Below are 26,386 nucleotides of genomic sequence, written 5' to 3'. Positions count from 1 at the left end.
TAATTGTAATATACTAATGTTAATTTCTACTTTTAATAGTTGTACTATGTTTGCGTTAAGATGTTAATATTAGGGGATGCTGCATGAGGGATAGACATTCTGTACTGTTCTGCAACTTTTTTGTTAAGTTTTGTTAACTTTTTTGTTCTAATTTGAAATTAGAAATAAGTTAAAAAAAAAAAGGATCGTAAGTATTAGGGATATACTTGGGAATAAAAGACACAAGTACAAGTTTTGCCTCTTTGGAATTTAGAGAAGCATAGGGAGGCGGATAGTTGGAATGACCAGATTATTAAAGTGAAGTGCAGAAACTATGGAGTACTTACTAATTTTTAAAAGGGTACCTATTTGCACATTAGGTGAAATGTTGGTTGCTTGATGTGAGGAGTGTTCTGTGTATGTGGTAATTTGTAATTGAATGTTTTTCATTAATCTTACATATTTTTTAAGTTTATTATTTTAGCAGTATGCACCCATTGTGAGGCTTGAATCCACAACCCTGAGGTCAAGACTTGTGTGTTCTTCTGACTGAGCCAGCCAGTCACCCCTCATTAATTTTATTTAATATGCTAGAGTATATCAGATTCAATTTGAAATTCAGATAGCTGTGTACTATCAGCAAGAGTAATTCAACATGTGATGATCTTATGGGTATTCTTGATACTTAGCTGTATTGTAGCAGATACAGGCAGTGATAAATCTGTTAACAATCTTAACCCTATGTCTGCCAACTAGAAAGGCTTTTTTTTATATTTTGACTAGGAAGTTTCTTTTGAAATTAACTGTAAGAATCTTGATTTAAGAAATGTGAACAGGGGTGCCTAGGTAACTCAGTCCAACTCTTGGTTTCGGCTCAGGTTATGATCCCAGGGTCTAGATGGGGCTCCATGCTGGGTGGGGGCATGCTTGAGGTGTCCTCTCTCTCTCCTTCCCTTCCTCCCCGCCCCCCTCCCCATCTCTTGTGTGCCCTTAAAATAATTCTTAAAAAAACAAACAAACAAAAAAACAAAAAGAGGGGCGCCTGGGTGGCTCAGTTGTTAAGCATCTGACTTCGCTTCAGGTCATGATCTTGCGATCTGTGGGTTCGAACCCCACGTCGGGCTCTGTGCTGACAGCTCAGAGCCTGGAGCCTGCTTCGGATTCTGTGTCTCCCTCTGTCTCTGCTCCTCCTTCACTTGCACTCTGTCTCTGTCTTTCAAAAATAAACATTATTAAAAAAAAATGTGAGCAAGTTGTCTGAAAATTGAGCAGTTTTGCAGCATATATAAAGGAAAGGGGACAATGTGTCTTCGAACTTTCACTAATAATTGTCAAAAATCTTCTGTACTTTCAAGGGAAAGCAAATAAAATTATGGCACTTAAACTGAAGAAATACATCTGACTGAGGTTCCTACCATACAAGACAGCTTTAATTATTAATAAGCCAGATAATTAGGACTCTGCTTTTTTGTTTCACTTTAGTGAGAAGATTGACAGAATGGCATAAGAAAGTATGTTTTGAGAGAAATTAAATAATTTAATCCAGGGTATACAATTTTCTGGTTTCCTTTTAGTGCTACAAATAAATTATTAAGTTTCTCATGGGTCACTTAATTCTTCAGAGACCGTGGCAGTGAAGAAGGAAGACTAGGACAAGGTGTTGATGAGCTTATTCAGACTGTGACTTGACCACTTTAGTAGTTCATTTATTCATTTATTTCTTCATTCCTTCCCTTACCACCCTTCTGCTCACGCATCTATCCATCCACCTGTTTTCCTTTTTTATGTCATTTCAACACAAAGATCTTAACTTAGCCCTGCAACATGTGTGGAGGGCATGTGCTAATAAAAAGGAACAAAGAATAGCAGGACACTTTTATCCATTATTTATATCATCGTTTAGTTTCTAGATCCTTTCTATTTTTCAAAGCCCTACAAAAATATGTGAGGCCTGAGAATAATTAGTGGGTTCAAATTAAATTGTAAAATTGGAGTTTTATCACTTTGCATTTAAGTGTAACATGAAGGATGTTAAAATTTGCCACACCTTTTTTACTTATTAGTTCCATTTGTAAATGTAACCTAGGAAGTTCTCCTTCACTTGAAGAGACATTAAATGTACATGTAAAGATACTCATTAAAGCATCTTGTGGAATAGAAAAAATTAAAAGCAAACGTATGTACAATAGGGAATATTTCTGAATACTGTCTGTATGTTCAGATTGTGGAATTACCGGTGTTGTATCAGAACTTATTTCAAACTTAAGTGCAGTAAGTGAAGTTCTATAAGTAGAACTTCTCGAATTTATAGACAAAGGAAAAGAAGGGAAAAATAGATGTTTAAAGTGATTATACCTTTTTACCTTATTTTTCCTTTATAGATTTTATAAATCTATTCGAAATCAGGAAAAGTGAATTTCAAAACATACATAGTATTAGAGTTTTTGAATAGGAATTAAAAAAAAATTTTTTTTAATGTTTACTTATTTTTGGGAGACCGAGAGCAAGCAGGGCTGAGGTGGAGAGAAAGGAAGACTCTCCTCCAAAGCAGGCTCCAGGCTCCGAGCTGTCAGCACAGAGCCCAACACAAGGCTCACAAACTATGAAATCACGACCTGAGCTGAAGTCAGACACTTAACTGACTGAGCCACCCAAGCGCCCTATTGAATAGGAAATTTTTACCTGTACCTGCATATATTTTCAGCTATGTGAATATGAAAGTGTTTTCTTTATAGTAAAATTTATGAGTGTGTTAACATCCAAGAAGTGGTTTAACCATTTTACTTGAATACTCAATTTACAACGGAAATGTATATTGGAGACTTAGACAAAAATCTCAAAATAGTCTAGATTTCGCTTAAAATTTCTTAGAAACATTGTCTTGTTACTAACCTGTGGTCTGACACAAATTCTTCAACCAGTGGTTTTTGTGCTGTCTGTGGGATATATCATTTCTTTTAGTTCATGGACTTGTATTTAGGGGAGGAAGCATTATACAGCAAACAACAGAGTATCTTGAAATTTGATTGTTACACTTAGTGTAATAAGGTACTTATATGAGCAATTTAGAAAGTGTGACTTAATGAGAGGACATCAGTATTATATAGTCTTCACTATTTAAATTATTTTTTATTTTTTGGGTGGAGGCATATACACTTGAATTTGCATTGACATAAAAGCCAATATAATGTGAGCCTGTTAACTTCAGTGTTATTTTGTAGGTTTTTTTCTTGTAATCATAAGTAATTGCTGATTTACTAGTAATTGTGCACACATAGTTCAATATTTTTTTCTCTCACATGCTTAAATATACCTCTAGGACTGAGGTTGGCAAACTTTTTCTTGGAAAACGGCTAAGGACTAGATGGTAAATATTTTAGGCTTTGCAGGTTATATGGTTTCTGTCTCAACTACTCAGCACTGCTCTGACCCAGTGGTAGCTATAGACATTAAGTACATGATTGTCTTTTACAACTTGATGTACAAAAACAGATGGTAACCTGACACCTGTTCTAGAGGTTTTCTTCAGGGAGTTGATAAAATGGAGAGAGAGTTTGTTAAGGATTCCTTAGACACGATAGATTTTTTGACGAGGCAGTTTTGTTCTTTGCAGTGGCTTAGATTGGGATTGGTTCTGAGTGCCTTTATGCCAGTGATAGATCCCACCCCTTTCTTTTTATATACAGTAAGAGAGTACATGTTTGAGCTTTTGGACTCCTGATTTCTTGACCATAAGCACATGACTAACTTAGTTACATGTTGTTACTCTGTTTTTTGATTTACTCTAGGTACTTTTATTTCTTTGGGTTACTTGATTAATTAAGGCTTAGAGCAAACTAGAAGAAGGAAGGTAAATCTAGTAAGTCAATCATTATTCACAGATTTTGCATAAAGTTACTTATAAATGGTTTTGTTTTACATGAAATACAATTCCTGGTAATGGCTTACATGTTGCAATTTTTATTTAAAAATCTTTCAGACATGAGGAAGAGCACCGTCGCCGTGAGGAAGAAATGATCCGACACAGAGAACAGGAGGAACTCAGGCGACAGCAAGAAGGCTTTAAGCCAAACTATATGGAGAATGTAAGTAAAGTACTAGTTAACTAAAATTATTTTATATTGTTAGGTGCACAGTGTATATTTAATTTCTTTGGATATTGGTTTATATATTTTTTAGTCTTCCTGAATTTCTCGTGTTTATGTTAAACTAATGATTTTCTTAACTTCCTACAGGTAATAACTTAAAAGAAGTTTCTGAACATACTATTAATGTTTTATGAAAAGGATGTTAAAAATTTTCTACTTTATCTTTTTTTTAATATATGCTACTAAATTAGAACTCTTGATAAATCTATATTCTCTACTTGATTTCATCATTTACTGATATTAAAAATTCTTTGTATTAGATGATTTTAGATATTTACAAATGTAGAATAGTATATACAAAGGTACACTAGTATGTGCTTATTACCCAACGATGACAGTTATCAACACATAGCTGGTCTTTTCATCTTTAAGTATACCCACTTTCCTGAATTATCATTATTTTTTAAATGTTTATTTATTTTGAGAAAGGGAGAGCACATGTGTGAGAGTGGGGGAGGAACAGAAAGAGAGAGGGGTAGAGAGGAAGGATCCCAAGCACGCTCTGCTCTATCAGCATGGAGATATATTTTATAAAATATAAATAAAATTTATATATTTTATTTATTTTGTTTGTTTACAATTGGTTTCTTCAAATTGGCTGATAAATCTAGTAGTGTTTTTAGTCTGTAGGTTTTCTCTTCCCCCTTTACATTTTTTTTTATCTTTTTAAGAAACAGATCCTTGTTGTTTAGAGTATTTCACATCCTATATTTTGTTGAATTTATCCTTGCAGTGATGTTTAACAAGTTTCTTTATCCCTGAGTTTCTCATAAACAGGAGTTCCAAAGATTTGGTCTAATTCAGGTTTTTGTTTTGGGTAGGCAAAATGGTGGGGCAAACACGAATACTTCAGATATGTTATAATGCACATGTTCTTATTGTTAACTAACAGTCTTATTCTTCACCTTTAGATGAATGCCATTTTAACAGTCATTATTCTGAAAAATATTTACTAGTGTTTTTTTCTGTAGCTGTTCAAAAGCCGTGATTCCTTAATATTACTAAGTCATGACTCTTTTTGCTGGCCTTCTCTGTCCCCGTTCTTATGTCCCTAGAAAAATTTTAAACTTTTTTCATTAAGAAGGATACGCACAGAAAAAAATACATCCTAACTTGTGTAACAACAAGAAATTTTTATCTTAGCTTGCATCAAGTCAATAACTTTGACTAAAAATTACGTGGCATTTAAATTCAGTTAGGAAAGTTTCTTATTATTTATAAATCATACTAAAGGTTTAATTGATCTCTAAATTCCATTACCGAATTAGTTGAGCATTTTAAGCATTATAAATTTTCTTTTGAGTAATTTCTAGCATTATTTTGCAATTCTCTTTTTCCTCCTTGGATACATAGTATTTGCTTATGATATATTTTAACCTGTGGTATTTGGTCTTTTGGTTGTTACATGTGAATGTAAATCTGTTGGATTTATCAATGCGAGGATATTTTATGATGTCATGAGAGTATGTGGAATTAAAATTTTGCAGGCCCGTGCTCGCTTTGGCAGCACATACACTAAAATTTTGCAGGTCCATGTTTTGGAAACTAGTGATTACATGTTTTAATCTTCAAATATTATCAAGATGTAAACCACCTATGATAACATTTCTTATGGAAACTATTTTGTAACATTTAGGATTAGGAAATTCTTCCTTGTCCCTTTATGTACCTGAACATTTCTTTTCCTAAAGTGCTTGCTTATGGTTAAAGATGGCGGGATTCTCTTTCTTACTATTCTTCTGGCATAAACTTTAAATTCTTGGAACACACGTGTAGCTATTTGTAATAACGTCATATAAATCATTTAGGTGACTTAGGAAAAAAGTAAAATGCATTCTGCTGTTTAAGTTGGCTATATCATAAACTTGATTGCAGACTCTTCTTTGAAATTATTTCACAATTTTTAAAATACCACTTTTTAATATATGTTCAGTGGCATTTAATATAGGCATAATTAATGAAGGGCAGATTTTAATTTTCTCTATTAAAAAATTATTTGGAAATGTTGGTACAATTTAAAATTGGAATATGTAGATTCTTTAATTTGAAAACATTTGTTATGTTTAAAATTCATTTTAATGGTGGGTAAAATTTTACAAATATCCAGTGAACTTTGAGAAGAAACGTATTTAAAATACTCATGATGGATTTTTTTGGCATTTCAAAAATAGATTATTGTTTCACAAGATTATGCTCTTAGAAAATGTAGATGATGATCTATTTTAACATTAAGATATCTTTGTTTTCAGGTAGTTACTTAAAGTATATATTGCATATTTGAAGCATCATGAGATTAATTTGGCTAGAGTAGAAGTCAGCAAACTATAGCCTGGGACCACTGCCTAGTTTCATACCACTCTGCCACCGAGCTAAGAATGGTGTTTACATTTTAAAAAGTTGGTGGATAAGAAAAATAAAAGAATGTTAGAAAGTATTTGTGACTCACAAATCCTAAGATATTTACTCTTTCACCCTGTACAGAAAATGTTTGCTAAACCCTGGGCTGGAGAGTTGGTGCTGGGTTTTTTTGTTTGTTTTTTGTTTCTGTTTTTAATTAATATTCTTGTTAGAGCACAGCATTACTAGATTCTTAATTTTCTGAAGAGAAACTGTATTTAAAATAGTATGTAACAATGGAATTAAATATTTAGGGGAAAATATAGTCTCTGTCGGATTTTTAGATTTTTTTTTGAGACTAGAAATTATAGATAGACAAGTTTTTCATCATTTTGGTATCAGTTTTATTTGGTTCCTAGCTTCATAATGCTTGTTAATATAAGCTAATGAAACACTAAAGAAATGTTAACAAAAGCTCTTTATTGGTCTTGACTATTCTTTGTTAATAGAGAAAACATTGAATTGTATCAGTTATTCTTCATTTACTTTGAAAACTGTCTTTGGGAAAATTTTTTCAATTAACGTTTGTTTTTGTTTTTAAAAGCTTTGAAATTAGGCCCTCTTATGTGCTTTCTCTTTTTTCACTGTTCAGTTTAAAGGGAGGAATCAAATGGTAAGTGTTCAGCTTGCCCAAGTAGTAAGAGTGAAGTATAAAGTAGATTTACTTGGTTTAAGATGCCACCACTCATTTCTTTCTAATATTCCTATTAGATATATTCCAACACAAATAATAGTATGGGTTTTAAAGTATGAAATAAAAGCTGATATTCATATTTTGTTCCTTGAATAATAATTTTTTTTTAAGTAATAAAACAGGGAAAACACACAGTCATGTCTGGTCATGTTTTTCTTTGTTAGCCTCAACTTTATCATAATTTTATGACATACGAACATATTTTTAAGGGTTTCAAAGATATGTCAGAACTTCGTCAACTAGTGGTTGCCATTTTAATTTCATACCTTGTTTCTTAGAAGTCAAGCTCTTTGATAATAGCTGTGGTAATCATAAATTAAACATGTTACTTTTCATTTCTATAGCATAATATATTTTTGGCTACCATAACAATGTATATATTTTTGGGCTGTGCCCTACACTTAGGCTTATCTTTATTATAGTTGAGTGTATTTGAACCATTTTCTAGATAGTACTTACTAGGTTGAGATTTTCTACTTACACAATTTAATAGCTTTTGAGGTTACTCCACTTACTATAGATTAAGTAGTTTATTTTTTATTTATTTTTATTTTTTATTTTAAAATGTTTATTTTTGAGAGAGAGAGAGAAAGTGTGAGTGGGGGACGGGGCAGAGAGAGAGGGAGACAGAGGATCCAAAGTAGGCTCTTTGCTGACAGCGGAGAGCTTCCTGTGGGGCTGGAACTCAAGAACCTTGAGATCATGACCTGAGCTTAAGTCAGATGCTTAACTTCCTGAGCCACCCAGGTGCCCCTAGACTTAGGAGTTTAAACATTTAAATACTACAGTGTACCAGTCTTTTTCTGTGGATTCAGTTTGCCTTGGAGTAAAGTGGAGGCTTTAATTAGAATATTTTTTAATGAAGTTTCTTAGAGTAAACTTGGCTTTCTTGAGAAAATGATATTATAAAAACATGTACATGCTACTGTAGTTGTATGTAGTTGTATCAAGTAGTTACGAACTACCTTGTTTAGGTAAATTGGGGCAGTGTTTTAAGACTTTAGAAGTATTTTTTTTTTTATTAGAAGTTTCTTTTTGGTGTGGTAAATATTAATATTTGTTTTTTAGTGAATAAAAGAATAGCCCTTCAGATTTTTGAAATACATACATGAATATTGAAGAATTTTGAAGAATTTTTATTTTTGTTTGAGTAGGTGGGAATAGCCTTGGATATTTAAACATATGTACATAATAAACCTGAAAATAAATGTACGTTACATGCTAAGGCAGTAATTTGATCCAGTTATGTGTCTTTTGTTAGAATTGTTCCATTGTAGCTACCTAGTATGTTAGTAGGCCAAAAGCATTAAAGAGATGTAGCCAGAGGCTAAGGGTATAATGCCTCTTCCATGGTAGTGTTTCTCAAATAGTGCATAATAAACACTCAGGGATCTTTTTTAAAAATGTAGGTTTTTGTCTTAGGTCTTCAACCTACAAATTGAATCATTTTGTGATTCTAGTAGAATCTAATGCATTCTCCGTTGATCACAGTTGTGGCTACATTCACTAGTTTTCCACCTTTGCAGCACATCTATGGAACTTAAAGAAAAATGCCTGCTTTCCAATCCACTACATATTTTTGATATAGTGGGTCTGGGTTGGAGCCATGGGATCTGCATCTTAAGAAGCTCTTCAGCTTGCTTATTTTCATTAGCAAAAATAGACTATTAGCCATATGTTGAAATGAGACATAGTCGAAATATTGAAATAAGAATAGTAGTAGTTCAATTTTTTATGGGACCTGGGGAGTTGAAGGGAGGGCTCAGAGTCAATCAACTTGGGGAATAGGATTCATACACTTAACAATGTAAGTAGCACAACATTCTATGTGAATAGTGTTCTGTGGGATTTTGGTGTGACAACTTCGGTGTGAAAGTTGAGCTTTCAGCCTATATGTGGACAATACCTACAGGTATTGTCTCAAATCATACATTAACTTTTTAAACTTTTTGTTTTTTAAGTATTTCATCTAGACTGGGGGTTGACAGACTAGGGTAAGCCTGGTCAAATCTGAACACTGCCTGTTGTGTTTATGTTTTGCTTATAGCTGCTTTGCCCAAAGATGATAGAGTTGACTAGTTGTGACACAACCGCATGAGACTATATCAAGCCTCTCTGGCCTGCAAAGCCTGAAATATATATTATTCTGGCCCTTTACCAAAAAAGGTTTGCTGACCCCTGGTCTAGGTCCAGATTGTTGGGAGTTGGGAGGAATCTGTAAAAAGTGACTCATGTTAACCAAACTCAAAGAGTTTGTGAATTAAAAGTAAATTTATTAATTAATATGCTTTTTTCCAGTGTTTTTGGAAGTCTCATTGAACAGAGCACCTCTTATCCTAGAATCAAAGTCCCCGAAGAGTCCAAATTAGTGACCTGAAGGTTTATTGGTAGTTATGGTTATAAATCAGAGCAAAAGTTATTAGAGGAACTGTTTGATAAGGCATCGTTGCCCCACAGCTGATATCTTAGAGTTTTCAAATGTTTTCTTAGTAGAGACATAAAGCATTGTTCTTTCAAATGTTACCTTCTCTTGATCAGCATTGCCAAATTTGACCTATTTAATCAGCCACTTCTTTATGTTAGTCTTTTTTCCTCCTTCTTGAGTGGGCATTGTTTCTCTTAACTGATTTACTTACAACCCAGCTTTCTCTGATGTGTCATGTACAAAACTCAAAACAGAAACTCTAGCTAGTAATAAAAGTTCATTAATAGATGTTGGCACAGAGAACTGATGATAATCATTAATTACTAATAAGTAGGTACAAATAACATTTTCTGAAATGATCTGTGAATTTTTGAGAGAAGTTGCCATTTTGTGGTTTCCACGTGGCTATTACTCCTCTTCCTATAAATTATTTAGCTCTAATAAATGATTTGATTTTATTGCAGAAGAAGATTATTTTTTAGAAGTCTAAATACCTGAAGCATTCAGAAAAAGGACATATTTTACAAGGGATTTTTATAGCATCTTCATTATTCTGTGGAAATAATGGAAGAATTATTTGCTGTAGAGCTTGGTGTCAGATTTAGGTGTGACCTGGGGGGATAGGTTAGTACCTATTGCTGTTATAATAGCAGCTCAGTTACAGTGGTTTGGGCATGATGATGATGATGATGATGATCAAAATTATAGCATTTACATTGCAGTGATCTCCCATATAATGTTCTAGGTGTCATCAGTTTTTTTATTGTTAATGTTTTCATTTATTTACTAAAATAATTTAATGTGTTTCTTACAGTGAGACAAGAACTTTTCTGAATATTTGGGATGGAGCGTAATTGGAACTAGACTTATACTTTTGTAGTCCAGTGAATACAAAAATCAATATATGTTTATGTTTGTTCTGTTCATATATATATTGTTAGAATTTTGACGATTGGGGGTATTTGGGTTGAAGAAATGTATCACTTTTAACCAGCTGTTGAAATCTTTGATCACTTCTCAAAAGGATTTTTTAATAGTTTTAGTATTATCTAATCATTTGTAGGGGAAAACCTCAAGAATTTTCAACCAAACTAGGACAACTGAATATAGGTACTATTTAAAGTTACTTTTTTTTACAGCAGGCATAAAATGGGCAGTGTCTTGCAAACCAGGATGTATGGTTATCTTAATCATACATTATGATTACAATTAATGGTTTTTTCTTCTTCTGTTTTATCATTCATATTTAAAAGTCTTCCAAATGACTCCAAAGGGAAATGCTTACTGAGCCTCTCTTAAACTCTATACCAACTTTACCAGAGGATACTTTATTGTACTTAATTATTTTTATGTCATATTAGATGACTAGTGTCTTTTTTGTCTTAACCTTCCATTAGAGTTTCAGAGGCTTATAATCCAGAAAAATTTCTTTATCTCTTTTCTTCTCCTGGAGAATGTCTGCATACACTCAGTGCATGCATAACCTTCTGTTACTACTCACCTCAGCTGTATCATTTTTAATAATGATTCTTTTTTAGTACTTACCACATTGCATTCTAATTATTTTCTGACTTTGTTGTCCACTAATGGATCTTTCATTGAGTTTTTTGAGTTTGAGAGTGTTGCATATGTCATATTGTGGTTACTTAGATGTAAACAGAGAATTAAATAGTTTGGTGTCTTATTTTTCAGATACCAGTGCAGCTTAGTCACATGGTTTTCAGTGTTGTTTATGGGCCACTATACTTTGGTATTTATTGAATACTAATGTCTCATGTTAAACATCTGTAGTTTTGAAACGATTGGTGTTAAGACTATTGATGTATTTTTGTAGACTTCATATTGGAATCCCATAATGAAGAGTAAGTTTTTCAAAAACAGTCAAATAACAATTTTTGATGTTTGGTTTTCAGTACACCTAACTATTCATTGATCTCACTTGGATATCCCATCAGAGTGTTAGACTTACAGAAGGATTTTAGAGGTTTCCATTTAGTAAGAAAATTTGGTCACTGTTTTTACTGTGTTCAAAGTGCTGAGTACCATAGAGGATACAGAAGTGAATCAAGTTGAGGATTAGGTCTTTGAGTATCTTATTTATTTTGTTAAAAAAAATTGAATGTTTTATTTATTTTTGAGAGAGAGAGAGACAGAGAGCGAGCGAGCATGAGCGGGGGAGGGGACAGAGACAGAGAGGGAGACACACAATCTGAAACAGGCTCCAGACTCTGAGCTGTCAGCACAGAGCCCTATGTGGGGCTTGAACTCAAGAACTGTGAGATCATGACCTGAGCCGAAGTTGGTCAACTGACTGAGCCACCCAGGCGCCCCGTCTCTTTGATTAGAGTATTGTAGGTGCAGAGTATCTGCATAGAGTGTACAGAGATAAAGCTAAAAAGTTTTGAGAGTCTAGGGGCACCTGGGTGGCTCAGTCGGTTAAGTGTCTTAACTCTTGATTTTGGTTCAGGTTATGAGCTCATGGTTCATGGATTCAAGCCCCGCGTCTAGCTCCATACTGACATCATGGAGTCTGCTTTGGATTCTCTTCCTCTCTCCTCTCTCTGCCCCTCCCCTGTGTGTACGTGTGTGTGCTCTCTCTTAAATAAACTTTAAAAATAAGTTCTGAGAGTATAGAAAGAGATTGCAAAGGGAGTGTCGAGTGCATTGAGTAGCCTCAGCACTGTTGTGGAACTTATTTGGGTGTATTTTTTTTAATGTTTTTTTAAAATTTATTATTGAGAGAGTGAGCAGGAGCGGGGAAAGGGCAGCGTGGGGGACGGGGACAGAGGTTCCAAAGTGGGCTCTGCATTGATAGCAGCGTGTTCGATGGAGCGCTTGAACCCACGAATTGTGAGATCATGACCTGAGCCAAAGTCAGATGCTCAACCACCTGAGCCACCTAGGCGCCCCTGAGTGTTTTTATTTTTTTTTTCTTTTAAACTGATATGATTGGTTTATTATTCCACTGTGTTGTAGGTATACCTCATGTCTTTTCCTTTGAAATGGTAAGTTCTTTGAATCGTACTTGGTTCAGAATGGTAAGACTTTTAGCTTAATGTTTACCTTTTTTTGAGGGGTTGGAGAAGAGGAAAGTCAAGATTGGTAAATAGAGGTATTTAACTAAAGTAAACACTTTTGAGATGTCAAATATGTATAATAAAACTAGTAAGAATTTTTACATATTAAATAATTTGAATTAAAAAGATGCTATGAAGACATAAAAATTTAGCTTGTTGTTTCTGCTTTGTGACTTCTTAATGGAATACTTAGAACCCCCCCTTTAAGTTCTACAAGGTGATTAAAAAAAGTTTTTTTTTTTTTAGGTCAGTCTCAATCTAGTATCTTCTTTGCTTTATATTGAGGACATGAAGTTCTGTCGTGTCACCTGAAATATCAGAGTTTTATAACAATTTAGACTAAATGTGAATGTCTATGGATAGTTATTATCTAACTGTTAGTGGCAGGAAACTTGGGTTTGTGAGCATTCTCTGCTGATGAAATGCATTTATTTCTGTTTAAAATACCAAGTAATTGAAAAGTATATGGGTAAGTTTGCCTGTACTTTATCTTATGATATCCTGCACTATATTGTACACCACGTTTCAAAACCTGTTTTCTGGTTGTAAATTTACCATGTTTCTCAGAAGGTAACTTCTTCATTTGTCCTGTTACTGGTTTTCCTAAATTTTGCTTTTAAACAGTTGATATGCTTATAATAGTAGTTTTTCTTATAAATTTGTGTTTTAAATACCCGAATTTTATTTAGTTACCACTTAAATATTTTTAAAATTACTATAATTGAACCTGTTGTTTTGAGTTGTCTACTTAAGAAAACTATGTAATTTGTTAAAATTTCATAGCTTATGGTATACTAACTACTAAGATAATTTGTTTAATACCTAGCATCACACAAAGATTCCCCATTAAATATATACTTAATTCTTTATACATTGGAACACTTGTGCTTTGTTTGCACCTTCCACTGCTTTTTTCTGTTGATGGGACCAGTTTGGAATTGCTTCTTGTACAGTTTATATTTGTTCTTTTGTTTCATCTTTCATACCTTGGTCTGGCCAGTCATGTTAATTGTTTTGACTTTGATAAGGAAATGTACTGGTTAGGAGGTTATGAGTGAAGAGTTGCAAACCAATTACCAGTATTATGTGAGCTTTAATAGGGTAGTACTAAAAATACTGTGTTTGTGTTGTAGCTGATACCATCATGGATGATTTCTTTAAGAGTTTAGGATAAAATAACTAAATTTGAAGAATAGATATTCCTAATCAGTTTCAGTCTTTAAAAGCCTGTCTTTAGAGTTTGCTATGACAAGTGAAAAAAGATGATGATAATGATAATTTTGAAAGTATCCCTTGGATATGTGATTAAAACTCTTCTCAGCTGAATATACATTTGTTTAAATATAAGTTTATTCTCTTCTGTCTTTTGATATATGGTGGATTATTTGTAATTAGATTTAATTAATCTTCAGTTAGAAAATCACTCTATTTATTAAAAAGCAGCAATTAAGTTTTGAATTTGACAGGTGGCACCAGAATAATCTTTTAAGATTCCTGAACCAGGCTTTAAAAATACATTGAATGAATTTAGATTCAGAGGTATGTTTTGAGGTTAACAAATGCAGTGAGCTAAGAGTAAGCCCCCCTTTTTGTATTTGTTGTTTCATTTTATTTCTGATTTGAAATTTAACAAGTAACAAAGTTTTATTTCATGACTAAAATTTGTAGTATAAATTTATATATGGAATTGATTATTCAAAAAGAAACATTAAATTTTTTTTAATAGTTTTTATTTTATTAGTTTTTAAATATTTATTTAGAGAGAACGAGTTGGGGAGAGAGGCAGAGGGAAAGAGAGAATCCCAAGCAGGCTCTGCGCTTCAGTACAGAGCCTGATGCAGGGCTCCATCCTTTGAATTGTGAAATCATGACCTGAGCTGAAATCAAGAGTCGATGCTTAGCTGACTAAGTCACCCAGGTGCCTCTAAGAGACTATTTTTTATTAATTAATTAATTAATTAATTGTATCTTATCTTATCTTATCTTTTTTTGGAGAGACTATTTTTTAGAGCAGTTTTAAATTCATAGCAGAATTGAGCCAAAGATAGATTTCCCATATACCTTCTTCCCCTAACTTACCGACTCCTTCACTATCAAATTGACACATCCTCATCACCCAAAGACCATAGGGTTCACTCTTGGTGTTGCACAGTCTGTGGCCTGTGGCAAATATGACATGTACCCATTGTTAACACTATACAGGATAGTTTCACTGCCCTAAAAATCCTCTGTCCTCTGCCTGTTCATCCCTCCCTCCTTCCTTATCTTGGGCAAGCACTGATTTTGTTACTGTCTTTATAGTTTTGACTTTTTCAGAATGTCATATAGTTGGAATTGTAATATATAGACTTTTCATATTGGTTTTTTGGTAATGGCATTTTAGGTTACTCTGTGTCTTTTCATGGCTTAATAGCTTGTTTATTTTCAGTGCCAAGTAATGTTTCATTGTCTGGAGCTACCGCAGTTTGTTGATCCATTCACCTAATAAGGACATGTTGGTTGCTTCCAAGTTTTTGCAATTATGACTAAATTTAGTTGCTATTAACATCCATGTGCAAGTTTTTGTGCGGTCATAAGTTTTCATCTTTGTGTAAATATCAAGGTGTGTGGTTGCTGGATTGTATGTATGTATGTTTAGTTTTGTAAGAAACTGTTAAATTGTCTTCTAGAAAAGTAAACATGCCATTTATAATCCCTGTCAGCAATACATGAGAATTCCTATTTCTCTACATCCTTGTCATGCTTTGTGTTGTCAGTGTTTAGGATTTTGGCCATTCTGATTGATGTGGTATCTCACTGTTGTCTTAATTTGCAGTTCCCTAATGATATATGGTGTAAAAATATCATTTTAACAACCACATAACTGAAGAACATTTCTCCAGTATTCAGGGGTGCAGATATCATGGAATGCATGTATTCAAATTGAGGGTAAAAAAAGCACCATAAATTGTATTTATTGAAAGACTGTCTCATGTTACTTAAAAACATCCCCCCTTCTCTTTCTAGTAGTGAGTAAGTAGTATGTTTGGGAAATTCTTGTTTTTAATTACTTGAAGTAGAAATTTTAAGTCTTCCAAGCATTCTCTGTTGGTTATGTTGGAAAGTTTGCATGCTATTATTTATATCAGTGGAAACATGTCTTACTTCCCTTTTTAGTTTAAAATTATTTTTATTTTAACAGTATTGTAACACTTTTTAAAGGAGTGAATAATTTCTTGGCAAAGATACCTAGTGGTTATTTTTGTAATTTTTCTTTATACCTATTTCTTAATATTTCATGTAATTGATTTTTATTCCAGTTTTTTTTCCAGATATGTTGTGTTTGTTATATAGTGAAAATTTCATATACTAATAGTTTGTTTATTTCTCCTTAAAAGTTTAACTAGAGATCTAATAATCTTATTATTCTTTTGTGTAAACTTCTCCAGTGAAGGAAAAGATAGATTTCTTGAGTGCTAAATGTAATTTATATTTAGGAATGTTTAATGATAAAAAGGCCGAATCTTGTTATTTCCCAAAACTTAGAATCTTCTCTAAAATTATATATCATTTAGTAGATTTAAATGTTCTGTATCAGTATTTTTACATCAAGAATTTTAGCATTTTGTCTATTAAGACATTGAACCTAAATGGTACATGGTGATCCCTTGTCAATCCCTAGAAGTTTCTTCAGAAGTGTACATGAAAGATGTTTACAGATTAAAGAATAATGATCCTTGTCATTCTAACAAGGATTTAGATTAATGAGTGTTAGATGAATATATTCTATCAACTCATTGCAAAGTGTTGTGTCAGTTGATACTATGTTGTCATTTCTGTAGCTCACTTTTCTAAACCTTAGGCATATAGTATAATTTATTTTAGCCTTATTTTTGTATTGTGTGAATTCTTTAAATTTGGTTATCTAAAAAAAGTACGAGATCTTTAAATTCACAGGTTGGTATCCTGAGTGTTAAGTATTAAAGGAAAAGATCCTATTTTACATAAAATAATGTTTAGTTTACATTAGTGCAGATTTTCTGCTGCTTAAATTTTCATGAGCAAATACTGACCGGAACTTAGAAGCAGTGGTTCTTAATCTCTTTGGTTTTGATATCTTTCTACACTATTAAAAATTATTGAAGACCCCTAAGAGCTTTTGTTTAGGTTATGTCAGTGTTTACCATATTAGAAATTAAGAGAGAAACTTGAAAGAAAATGGGTTGTAGTGGGAACAGTTGCCTTATATTATATTTTTGCAGATCTTTTTGAAGTTCCACTTTAATGTAGTGGGAAGAGTGGTATTGTTTTACTCTTTTATAAATTTATTCAATGTTTGGCTTTATAGGAAATGGCTGGATTCCCATATTTGCTTTTGCATTCCATCTGTTGCAAAATGCTCTTCTGGTTGAAGTGCATGAAGAAAATCTGGCTTCGCTTAGATAAATTAGTAAATAGAGATGAGTATATTTTAACATTTACAGATAATTTTGGATATTTTTGTTTAATATTACAGTGAAACTTGACAGTTTTCATTGTATTATAATCCGTTGGGCTGCCTTAAACTTTGAATGGATCTTTTACCAATGCATGATTTTGTAATGTCATATACCAAACATTATAAAAATATTGACCTATTGAGTTATGCAAATCTTCCATATTTTAATGTATTTTATTATACAAAATAAAAAACAAGTCACATTTTAAAAATATCAACCACTGATCTTATCAGAAAATGTGTACCAAACACTGATCAAAAGTATAGCATTCCTGTGATACCTTTTGTAAGCCAAAATGGCATAAAATGAAGAAGCAGTTACCATTAATATTTATATGAAAAATGTTTTGAGGGTTTCCAGGCCCAAAAAATAACCCCTTAGGCTTCTCTGAAACCTTATGGCACATCTTGGTAGCTGATGCACAGAATAAGTCAAGTTAGAGCACAGATGTTCACAGATACAGGCAGCTTGGTGTTGAGATGTTGAGTCTAGTTCCCAGGGAAAGAAAGAGCTTGGCCGTGCCAGTCTTGCTGCTCTAGGTTTGTGCTGCCTCTGAAATTGCTTGCTGCAAAACACACTGAACTTTATTTTTACTTTTTGCCTTTTTTCCATAAAAGTGAAAATCTTTGGGTGCTGTTTGGTTAGCAAAAACACTACAAATGTAGGTGTCTCATAAAAGCTAAGTGGTGTAATGCATGCACACTTTCAAAAAGCAAGGAATACCTGTACATAAGTCAGTAACCGTAGTTTGTCAGATGACATCTTGTTCAGTTTGCAACCCAGTCATAAGAATGGTTTTTCTTGAAGAACCACCCTATTTCAGAATGCAAGAAGAAATGCTTTATGTATGTATCTTGTTTTGTTGCATAGATTATTAAAAAGGCATGTGGTGGTTTAATACTCATTTTAACTGCTTCATCTAGGTACTCATAGTTGAAAATTTAAAACTGCAGTTTGTGAAGAATACAATGATAGTTACTAGTAAAAATTGAATGGAAGTGCCTTGATTTGTGCTAAAATCTCAACATTGTTGCCTGTCATTGCTTTTGCATCATCCACACAATAGTTGATAGACTGAAAAGCCCAACTAGATCATAGTCTTCTATCCATGTTCTAGTGTTTATTTTTTTATTATTTTTTATTATATATTTTAATTTTTTAATTTATATTCAAGTTAGCATGTATGTTCTAGTGTTTAGTAAGACATGAAAAGTTTTGAATTTGTGTGCTTCCTGAAAAAGTCTTGCGGACTCAGTACTCACATCAACCACACTTTGAGAATCCACTGTTTTAATGGAATGCTGCTTTGATATGTGGTTCTGGAAATTAGTCATATTTTGCTTACTTTTTTGGTCACCTGTGAATATAAGCATAGTTCAGTGACAGGCTCAGGAATACATACATACAATTTAAAAACAATAATGTCTTTTTAAAATTTTAATGTTTATTTTTGAGAGAGAGAGAGAGACTGAGTATGAGTGGGGGAGGGGCAGAGAGAGAGGGTGACACAGAATCCAAAGCAGGCTCCAGGCTCTGAGCTGTCAGCACAGACCCGTATGTAGGGCTCGAACTCATGAACCACGAGATCATGACCTGAGCTAAACAGACGCTCAACCAACTGAGCCACCCAGGTGCCCCAGAAAGGCACAACTTCTTATGAACATAGAATAAATTAAGAACCTTCCCTTTTTTAGTCTTTGTTGGAATCCTTGAAAAAAAAAAAATGAAGGTGCTTTTGTGAAGGTGAAAACTTTATGAACTCTATTTTGGCAGAATTTCATAGGTCAGTTCAAACTTGAGTAAGTTATTTGACAGTGCTGTGCCTTAGTTTTATGATCTTTAAAATCAGATAACAGTAGACCTGTCTTACAGGGTTGCTATGAAGAGTAATTGAATTAATTAAACCAAATTTTTATCATAGCTTTATTATCTTGTTACAGTGCAGTCTTTCAAAATTTGACTTATATTATGCGCCAGTTCTAGCTTCAAATACTAGAATTCATGGAAGTGAAGGTCTTGTGTATTGCTTTTTGGATGGGTACATAGTTACAGTGAATTTCAAGTGTTTCTCACTGATATTTGATAAATCAAGTTATGATGAGAAGTATTGTCTTAATTTTCATTGTTTAACCTACCCTTAAATATAATGTGACTTGCATTTTACTAGAAATAAGTAGCAGTGAATTTTTAGAAAATAACAGTAACCTTAAGACATGACCTTATAGGAAGCTGAAAAGTTCTTTTGCTCTTTCTAAAATAGCTAAAAAATAATCTGTCATCTAATTATACCATCTCATTTTCTTAGTCTTACATGTGAAGCTGTATAAAATAGTACTTGGTACTTTTTCTTTAAGGAAATGTCAACAGTGCTAAGTATGGAATATATGTATGTTTAGTGGAAAATGCTATAATATATATATTGGTGTTTTAGCATAGTGATAGGCTACATTAGCATGGATTATCATAAGACATTCTGATTATCTCATTTAAAGAAAGATATTATAGAACTGGAATCAGTTTCTAATAGAGCATCAGAAAGGGAATGTTATGGCCACTGTTGAATAATTGACTTAAAATCATAAATCTAGGGACGCCTGGGTAACTCAGTCAGTAGAGCATGTGACTCTTGATCTTGAGGTAATGAGTTTGAGCCCCACACTGGGTGTGGAGAATACTTAATTAATAAAAGCTTTTTTGAAAACCTATAGTCTCTCCAGAATTCTGCTAATGAAGGAAATGGAATAGAATAATTTAAGAACAATTTTTTAAAAGTACTTTGTGAATAGTAAAGCTAAACGTTACTTTGGAAAGTGATAGGTAAAGCTGAAATTGTAAGGAGATAGTAAAAAAGTTGTCTCCCTCCTTGCCCCCACCAGTGAATCACAGGCACGAGTTAGCATGTCAGAATTTATAAGGGAGATTTGAAAATTGAAGTCTCAAACAGTAAGCTAGATGCTACATTTCTCATCTTTAATAGTTAAGGCAAATCCAAAAGTAAAAATACAAATTATTAATCCCTTATTCCCCAAAAATGTCATGATCAAAAAAAAAAAATCCATGTATTTTACTCTGGTGCTGAAATGGACCAGCTTTTCAGTAACAAGAATCTGCTATAACTAATACCTGGAATAGTTTGGATATGCTGAAGCAGTCCACATTTTATCAGGTTTTAGTGATGAGGAAATGACAACTGGGTTTGATTTATTGATGATAGTATTATATGTGATCATAAAATAGTATTTTCCATATGACTTTATCAGAAATCCATTCTATAAAATAGTCTAGCTCTTTTGCTAGTCAGTAGTGTCCGTCACTAGCCAAAAGTTTTATGAGAAGAGACAAATTTGTTTTTTGTAAAGTTTAAAAAAAAACAGTCTAAAGAAAGATTTGGGATTTCCATTTTCTAAATAACTTGATAAAGCATTTCTTTATGATGCTGTGTGATGTTTTCCTTGTAACAGTTTCATTCAAAGTTACGTCTTCAGACATATCTATTAGGTTACATCTGGGCAGTTGATTTGCTGCTTAATGGCATTTGTCTACCATAAGCTTTTCTTTATTTCTAGCTTTTATAGGTGCTTTCACTGGTATTTTGTATTACTAAGTGGAATTTTAAGCACATTTTAATAAAATTGCTTTTAAAAGTAGAAAAAGGGTGCTTTTTAAAGATTTAGACATTGCTACAGTTGTCTCAGAATGTGTTTTATGATTGCTACATTTAACACTGATTTGATAATTGAAAAGATCATTAAATAATAGTGCAAATTTCCATCACAGTATGTGGAGTAATTTCACCTAGAGATTTCATTGAAGTTACTTCTATGTAACTACTGGTAGTAAATGAAGTTTTTTAGAAGCAGTTGAATTTTACTGAAATTTAAAACATTTTGTAATTTGCATGACCTTTGTATCACTATTAACCTTAGCATTTTGTTTCAGAATTTGGCAACTGTGTAATAACACTTTTATTTAGATTTCCAAATAAAGGAAGCAGTGCTATGTTGAATTTTTAATAATTGTGTGCTGGGAGACTTTCATGGCCTGTATAGGTCATATCTTGGGTAAAACGATGCTTGGATATTTGAATAAAAACTCAAGTGTGTATTACAGTATTTCTAAAATGAAAATTGTCTATAACTTTATTTTAAGCTTAGTGCCCACAGCTGTTTGTGTTGGATGTTTGAAAACATTTGCATATAAAAGGATTAACGGTCATTTCTGTTTTAAGACTTCAGTGAAATAGTGGGTCCTGGTGGTTATTAATGCTAGATTTTTCTTTTTTGGAATCTAGCCATTGATCTATTGAACTAAGAACATTAAAAACATCTGTGGTAGATTTTATGTAATCTGACAGTATAATCTAGCAGTATAAACTGAATGCTCTAAGCACTGTGGCATATCGAACCTGGGAGACCGAAGTTCTTTTCAGGTTTATTAAGTAAGTGATGTTGGAAAATTTTAATTTTTTTTTAATGGAAAGTGATGTCCCAATTTATTCTTTTCTTTCTGATTTTAGATGGGAAATGTAAAGTCATAAGATCGATAGGTTGACTGTGACAACTATGCTTACTTACAGAGAGAACAGGAAATGAGAATGGGTGATATGGGTCCCCGTGGAGCAATAAACATGGGAGGTAGGGATCTGAAGCAAAAGTCTTCTGTAACTTGTAATTCTTTGGGGAACTGTACATGCTGTTTGTGGTATCTACATATCAGTAACAGTCTAAAATTTGGAACCAACATTTGTAACAGTGAAATCTCATATATTCAGTAAGTTGAAAAAAATAGAAGTACATTAAAAACAGTGTGCCTAAAAACACCATTTTCATTTTGTTTACTTGACGGCTAAGGGTATATTATATGTTAATAGATTTAATGAAAGAAACCTGTAACCAGGTTTTGATACAACCTGAAACTTGTTTAGTCATTGCATGGTGTAATGCAGCTATGTTGTTGGCATTTTTAAAAAATCAAACTTCATGCTTTCAAATTGGCTTTTTTACCTTAGAAATTGATAGTTCCTGACTTTGTAGTGTCTTTAAACTTTTTGAGAGTATTTTATAAATTTCTATTGGTAAGGTAACCTTTTGTGTAACTTTGGAGTTATTTTTTATTCATTTTACTGAATGTTTAACTTATTTTGCCGTAACCTAACGTATTGTGCACAGAAGTACATTGTTTGGAGGCATCTGTGACATGTCAAGGAAATGAGATGTGTCTTACACATCTAGGCTAATGCGTAACTTTAGAGTTGATGTAAAGGTTTTATGAAAGTGCCTACATTAACATCTCTACTAGTGAGCGATACTGTATCAAGTGAACAAGGTGAAGGGAAAATAAGTGTGGGATGTTTTTGTAGGTCTTTTTAAGTTTGAAATGTTATACACTTAAAAGTTAGATAAACTTTTTATATATTCATTTCATATTGTCCCATAGAAGCTGTCATGAAATTAAAGTCTTTACATAACATAATGTGAAGGTTAATTACTGTAGCATTCTAATATGCATAATATATACACCCACTGAGAAAATCCTGATTGTACTTAGAATATGTGGTGTAGAGAGTAAAAAAACCTTAAAGCATCTAATATCTGGAATTCGTTTTTTCTGTGATCAACCTTTTCCCCCTACTTCTCATGCCTGTTTCTTTGCTGCTTGTAGTCAGATCATCTAAAATTGTTTATTGCTGTTTACTTGGTCACTTTTCTTACCTGCCAGTAAAAAGTTACTTAGCATTTCTGGTATACAAAGGAAGCATGAAACATGGCCCTTACTCATAAAGATCTTAATTGTGATGTTAGTTGCGATGGAAACATGAAATAATTAGTGAACAAAGAATACAGAAGTTCTTCAGGCTTCGTTCTAGTACATAAATTCTAGAGGCACAGTTGAATATATAGTAATGTACAAGAAGTTCAATTTTAAGTGTTTTTCAAAGTAAACCATAGAAGGTGTGTAATACAATCCAGGTGCTTTTAAGAGTTGTAAGTGTGAGGTTATGGATTGTAGGTACCTTGAAATACCATTATAATTATTAGATTGCTGTGAACATCAGAAACAACTGAATTATTTCTGATGTGCAGAGGCCTTGAAAACATTCTGACTGCTTGATTAGCAACTTTATCAGAAGAATAATGAGAATATACTTTTAGATTCCTTATTAAGAATTTAAGAGAATTAAAAAATTTTAGGGCATTTTATTTTACCAGAGAACCATATTACAATTGATCACTTTCTCAACTCTCCTAAAATCTAGTCCATTTAATTTCTTCCTTTTTACATTTTATCCAGTCTGAGACTTTATCCTAATGGTTTACTTATGAGTCATTATCATTCAGTTGAATGTCACTGTCAAATCAGTAAATTGTCATGTCCTATCAAGTTACGTTGATGGAATGTGGAAATAGACTTTCTGGTGTATCACCAGTTTATCTACCAAGGAAATCACAGATTATAAAACTGCTTTTCAGGGGACCAGATAATTCTAACATTTCTTAGATCTTTAAATTTAGTTTAATATAGCTGTGTGATAGAAAGCTTAATTACTAGAAATAATACTCTAATTATTGATAGTTGAAAATGTTATTTTTGTTTTTTTTATTGTACCCATAGTTGTATAGCTATATTTGAATCTTATAACAGTTAACATTTTATTAAAAAGAGAAGTAAACCTAACCCTTGATGTGTTCTTTTAGGGAAAGTTAAGATTCCTTACAGATAATGTCTCCATTCTTCCTCATTTCCATGTGAGAGATGTTGTGGAAATATTTTTTTAAATTAAATTTTATTTTATTAAAAAATATTTTAAGGTTTATTCATTTTTCAGAGACAGAGAGTGGGGGAGGGGGGAGAGGGGCAGAGAGAGAGGGGGACACAATCCAAAGCAGGCTCCAGGCTCTGAGCTGTCAGCACAGAGCCCGACGCGGGTCTCAAACTCAGACTGTGAGATCATGACCTGAGCTGAAGTGGACGCTTAACTGACTGAGCCACCCAGGTGGCCCAAGATGTGGGATTCTCGTAAAAAATTTTATTTATTGCTCTGCTGAGGGAATAGAAATATTCTTGGATAGGTAGTGTAGATTTATCATCAGGAACATTTTGGGATTAAGGAAATAATCTTCCCTATGCAGTGGCTGGGTTCCTGGGGATTGAGTTGAGAAAGAGTCAGTAGCATATATTGCCAGGGACTGGTAGGGAGTAAGAATTTTTTCTCACAGCTGCTCCCTAGGCTCAGTCATCTGTAGAATTCAGCTGCATTAAGATACTGTGTAGAGTTGTGGGTTTGAATGAAAATGTCAACTCTGCTTACATTGTGTTTTTGAGAAATTGAATTCTGAGTGTCATAAAATTGACCTATCAAACGAAATACTAGAAGAAAACTCTTAAGTTAGAGTCAGTCTTTGTTACGAGTTTTTGGTGAAAAAACGTATGAGTACTTTAAAAATAACAAAATTCAAAGTAGATACCTTAAAATGTTGTATTTGAAGCCATTATAAATATAGTGTTACAGCTCAGCCACTATTGCAATTAACATGAGGCCAGGTGGATATCTTTTTGATGAAAAAATTTGAAGTATATCTAGTTGTCCCCATTTCCAGAATTTTAGCATGTCAAAAAAATTCAAATAGCTGTTTATATTTGGTTATAGTTGCTTTTTAAAAATAAGCTTTGTCATGATGAGCCTTTTTTTTTGGTTTGTTTGTTTTTTTTGTTTTTTTTGTTTAGATTGCCTATTTCTACATAAAGTTAAAAAAACAGTACCTCCTATAGTTTTGGGATATATTCAGTAACTTACATAAAAGTCAAGAGGTTAGTTTAAGTGAACTTTATATATTTATTTGTAGTTTCCAAAGTGCTAATCCTTTGCTGTTAATTTAAACTGGTAGAGTATAGTCACCATTGTAAGGGAGTAGTTGGTTAAAAAGCAGACTATAGCAAGTAACACTCATTTTTTAAAAAAATCTTTCAAGCTTTGACAGTCGCAGATATCCTGAAATAATTAATAGTTGTTTCACTTGTTTTGTGTACATTTGATTTGGGGATGAAAATTCTATAGTGTAGGTAATGCACTGTTACAAAGTAGATAATTGAGCATCCATTCTCGAAGAAGGAAAATGATTTTGGTAATAGTCTTGCTATATATATAGTTTGCATAAGTATTGTTAAATTTTTAATGTTTACTAAACTAAGATAGGACAGCTCTAAGTATAGATTGTTTTGCGTAGATGCATTTAGCCCAGCACCTGCTGGTAACCAAGGTCCTCCTCCAATGATGGGTATGAATATGAACAACAGAGGAACTATACCTGGCCCACCAATGGGTCCTGGTCCTGCCATGGGACCAGAAGGAGCTGCAAATATGGGAACGCCAATGATGCCAGATAATGGAGCAGTGGTAATGTATCATAAACATTATTTTGATTATATTCAGTAATATATACTTTTCTGCCCCAAAGGTAACTTCACACTTAACATAATTTGGCATCATTTATTTTGGCGGTAAAGATCAATATCCACTGAAGAAAAAGTAATTTTGTGCAGTTATATGTTGACTTATGTGAAAGGCAATTTTTAAGTATCACAAGAATTAGGATTACCAATCATGGTATGCTTTTGTACTTAAGTATATGGCCAATATACATTTTAATTATAGTTATTTTTATATTGCTTTTAGTTTGTATCCACCTCTTACCAGTATTCAATGTAAAAGTCAAGATTTTAAGATTGTGTTCTTTTTCCTGTGTGTAGACTCCTTACCTTTGGTGGGGAATAAAACTCCAGTATGTGTGAAAACACAGTTTTCTGTAAATATTTTTTAATAACAAGATTGCTTATGATTAATTTCAGAGAATTTAACTGTAAAGTAAGGTACTTTAAGGTTGTAAAATATATTTTAAATTACATTTTGCAATCTTACAGGATTACTAATTATATTTGTTATAAAATTTAAAGTATACAGTTTTATGTGTTGGTTTGAGAGTGTGAAGATATCTTTGTGTGGGTTAAGTAATTATAAAAGCAAAATTTTTCAATAATAGTTCTTATTTTGAGTGTCAGTAGCAAGACTAATAACTTCTCATTTCCTTTAAAGTCTGTCACTATTTAAATGAGGTTTTTTCTATTGGCAAAACATTGTTTCATTTGGTTTTTGTTAATGGTTGTTCTAAATAGCATTTAAAGGAAAATTG

At 32.8% G+C, this 26,386-nt stretch overlaps 1 protein-coding gene across 2 annotated transcripts in view; it reads left to right on the top strand.

The window, feature by feature from the left end:
- Positions 1-26,386, top strand: part of PSPC1 (paraspeckle component 1) — a 102,605-nt gene that overhangs the window by 43,286 nt on the left and 32,933 nt on the right. For both annotated transcript variants that reach the window (XR_003421922.2, XM_027064487.2), the window contains exons 6-8: positions 3,959-4,064; positions 21,775-21,832; positions 25,424-25,593. Coding sequence is in view for 1 of the 2 variants with exons in the window: in XM_027064487.2 (XP_026920288.1) it covers positions 3,959-4,064; positions 21,775-21,832; positions 25,424-25,593 (334 nt within the window). In the remaining variant the exon portion in view is untranslated. The remainder of the gene's footprint in view (positions 1-3,958; positions 4,065-21,774; positions 21,833-25,423; positions 25,594-26,386) is intronic.

This window comes from Acinonyx jubatus, chromosome A1, assembly GCF_027475565.1.
Source record: "Acinonyx jubatus isolate Ajub_Pintada_27869175 chromosome A1, VMU_Ajub_asm_v1.0, whole genome shotgun sequence".
In the NCBI taxonomy this organism is placed as follows: Eukaryota; Metazoa; Chordata; class Mammalia; order Carnivora; family Felidae; genus Acinonyx; species Acinonyx jubatus.
Note: the sequence above shows the minus strand (reverse complement) of the source record. Positions and strands in the feature narration are given on the sequence as shown.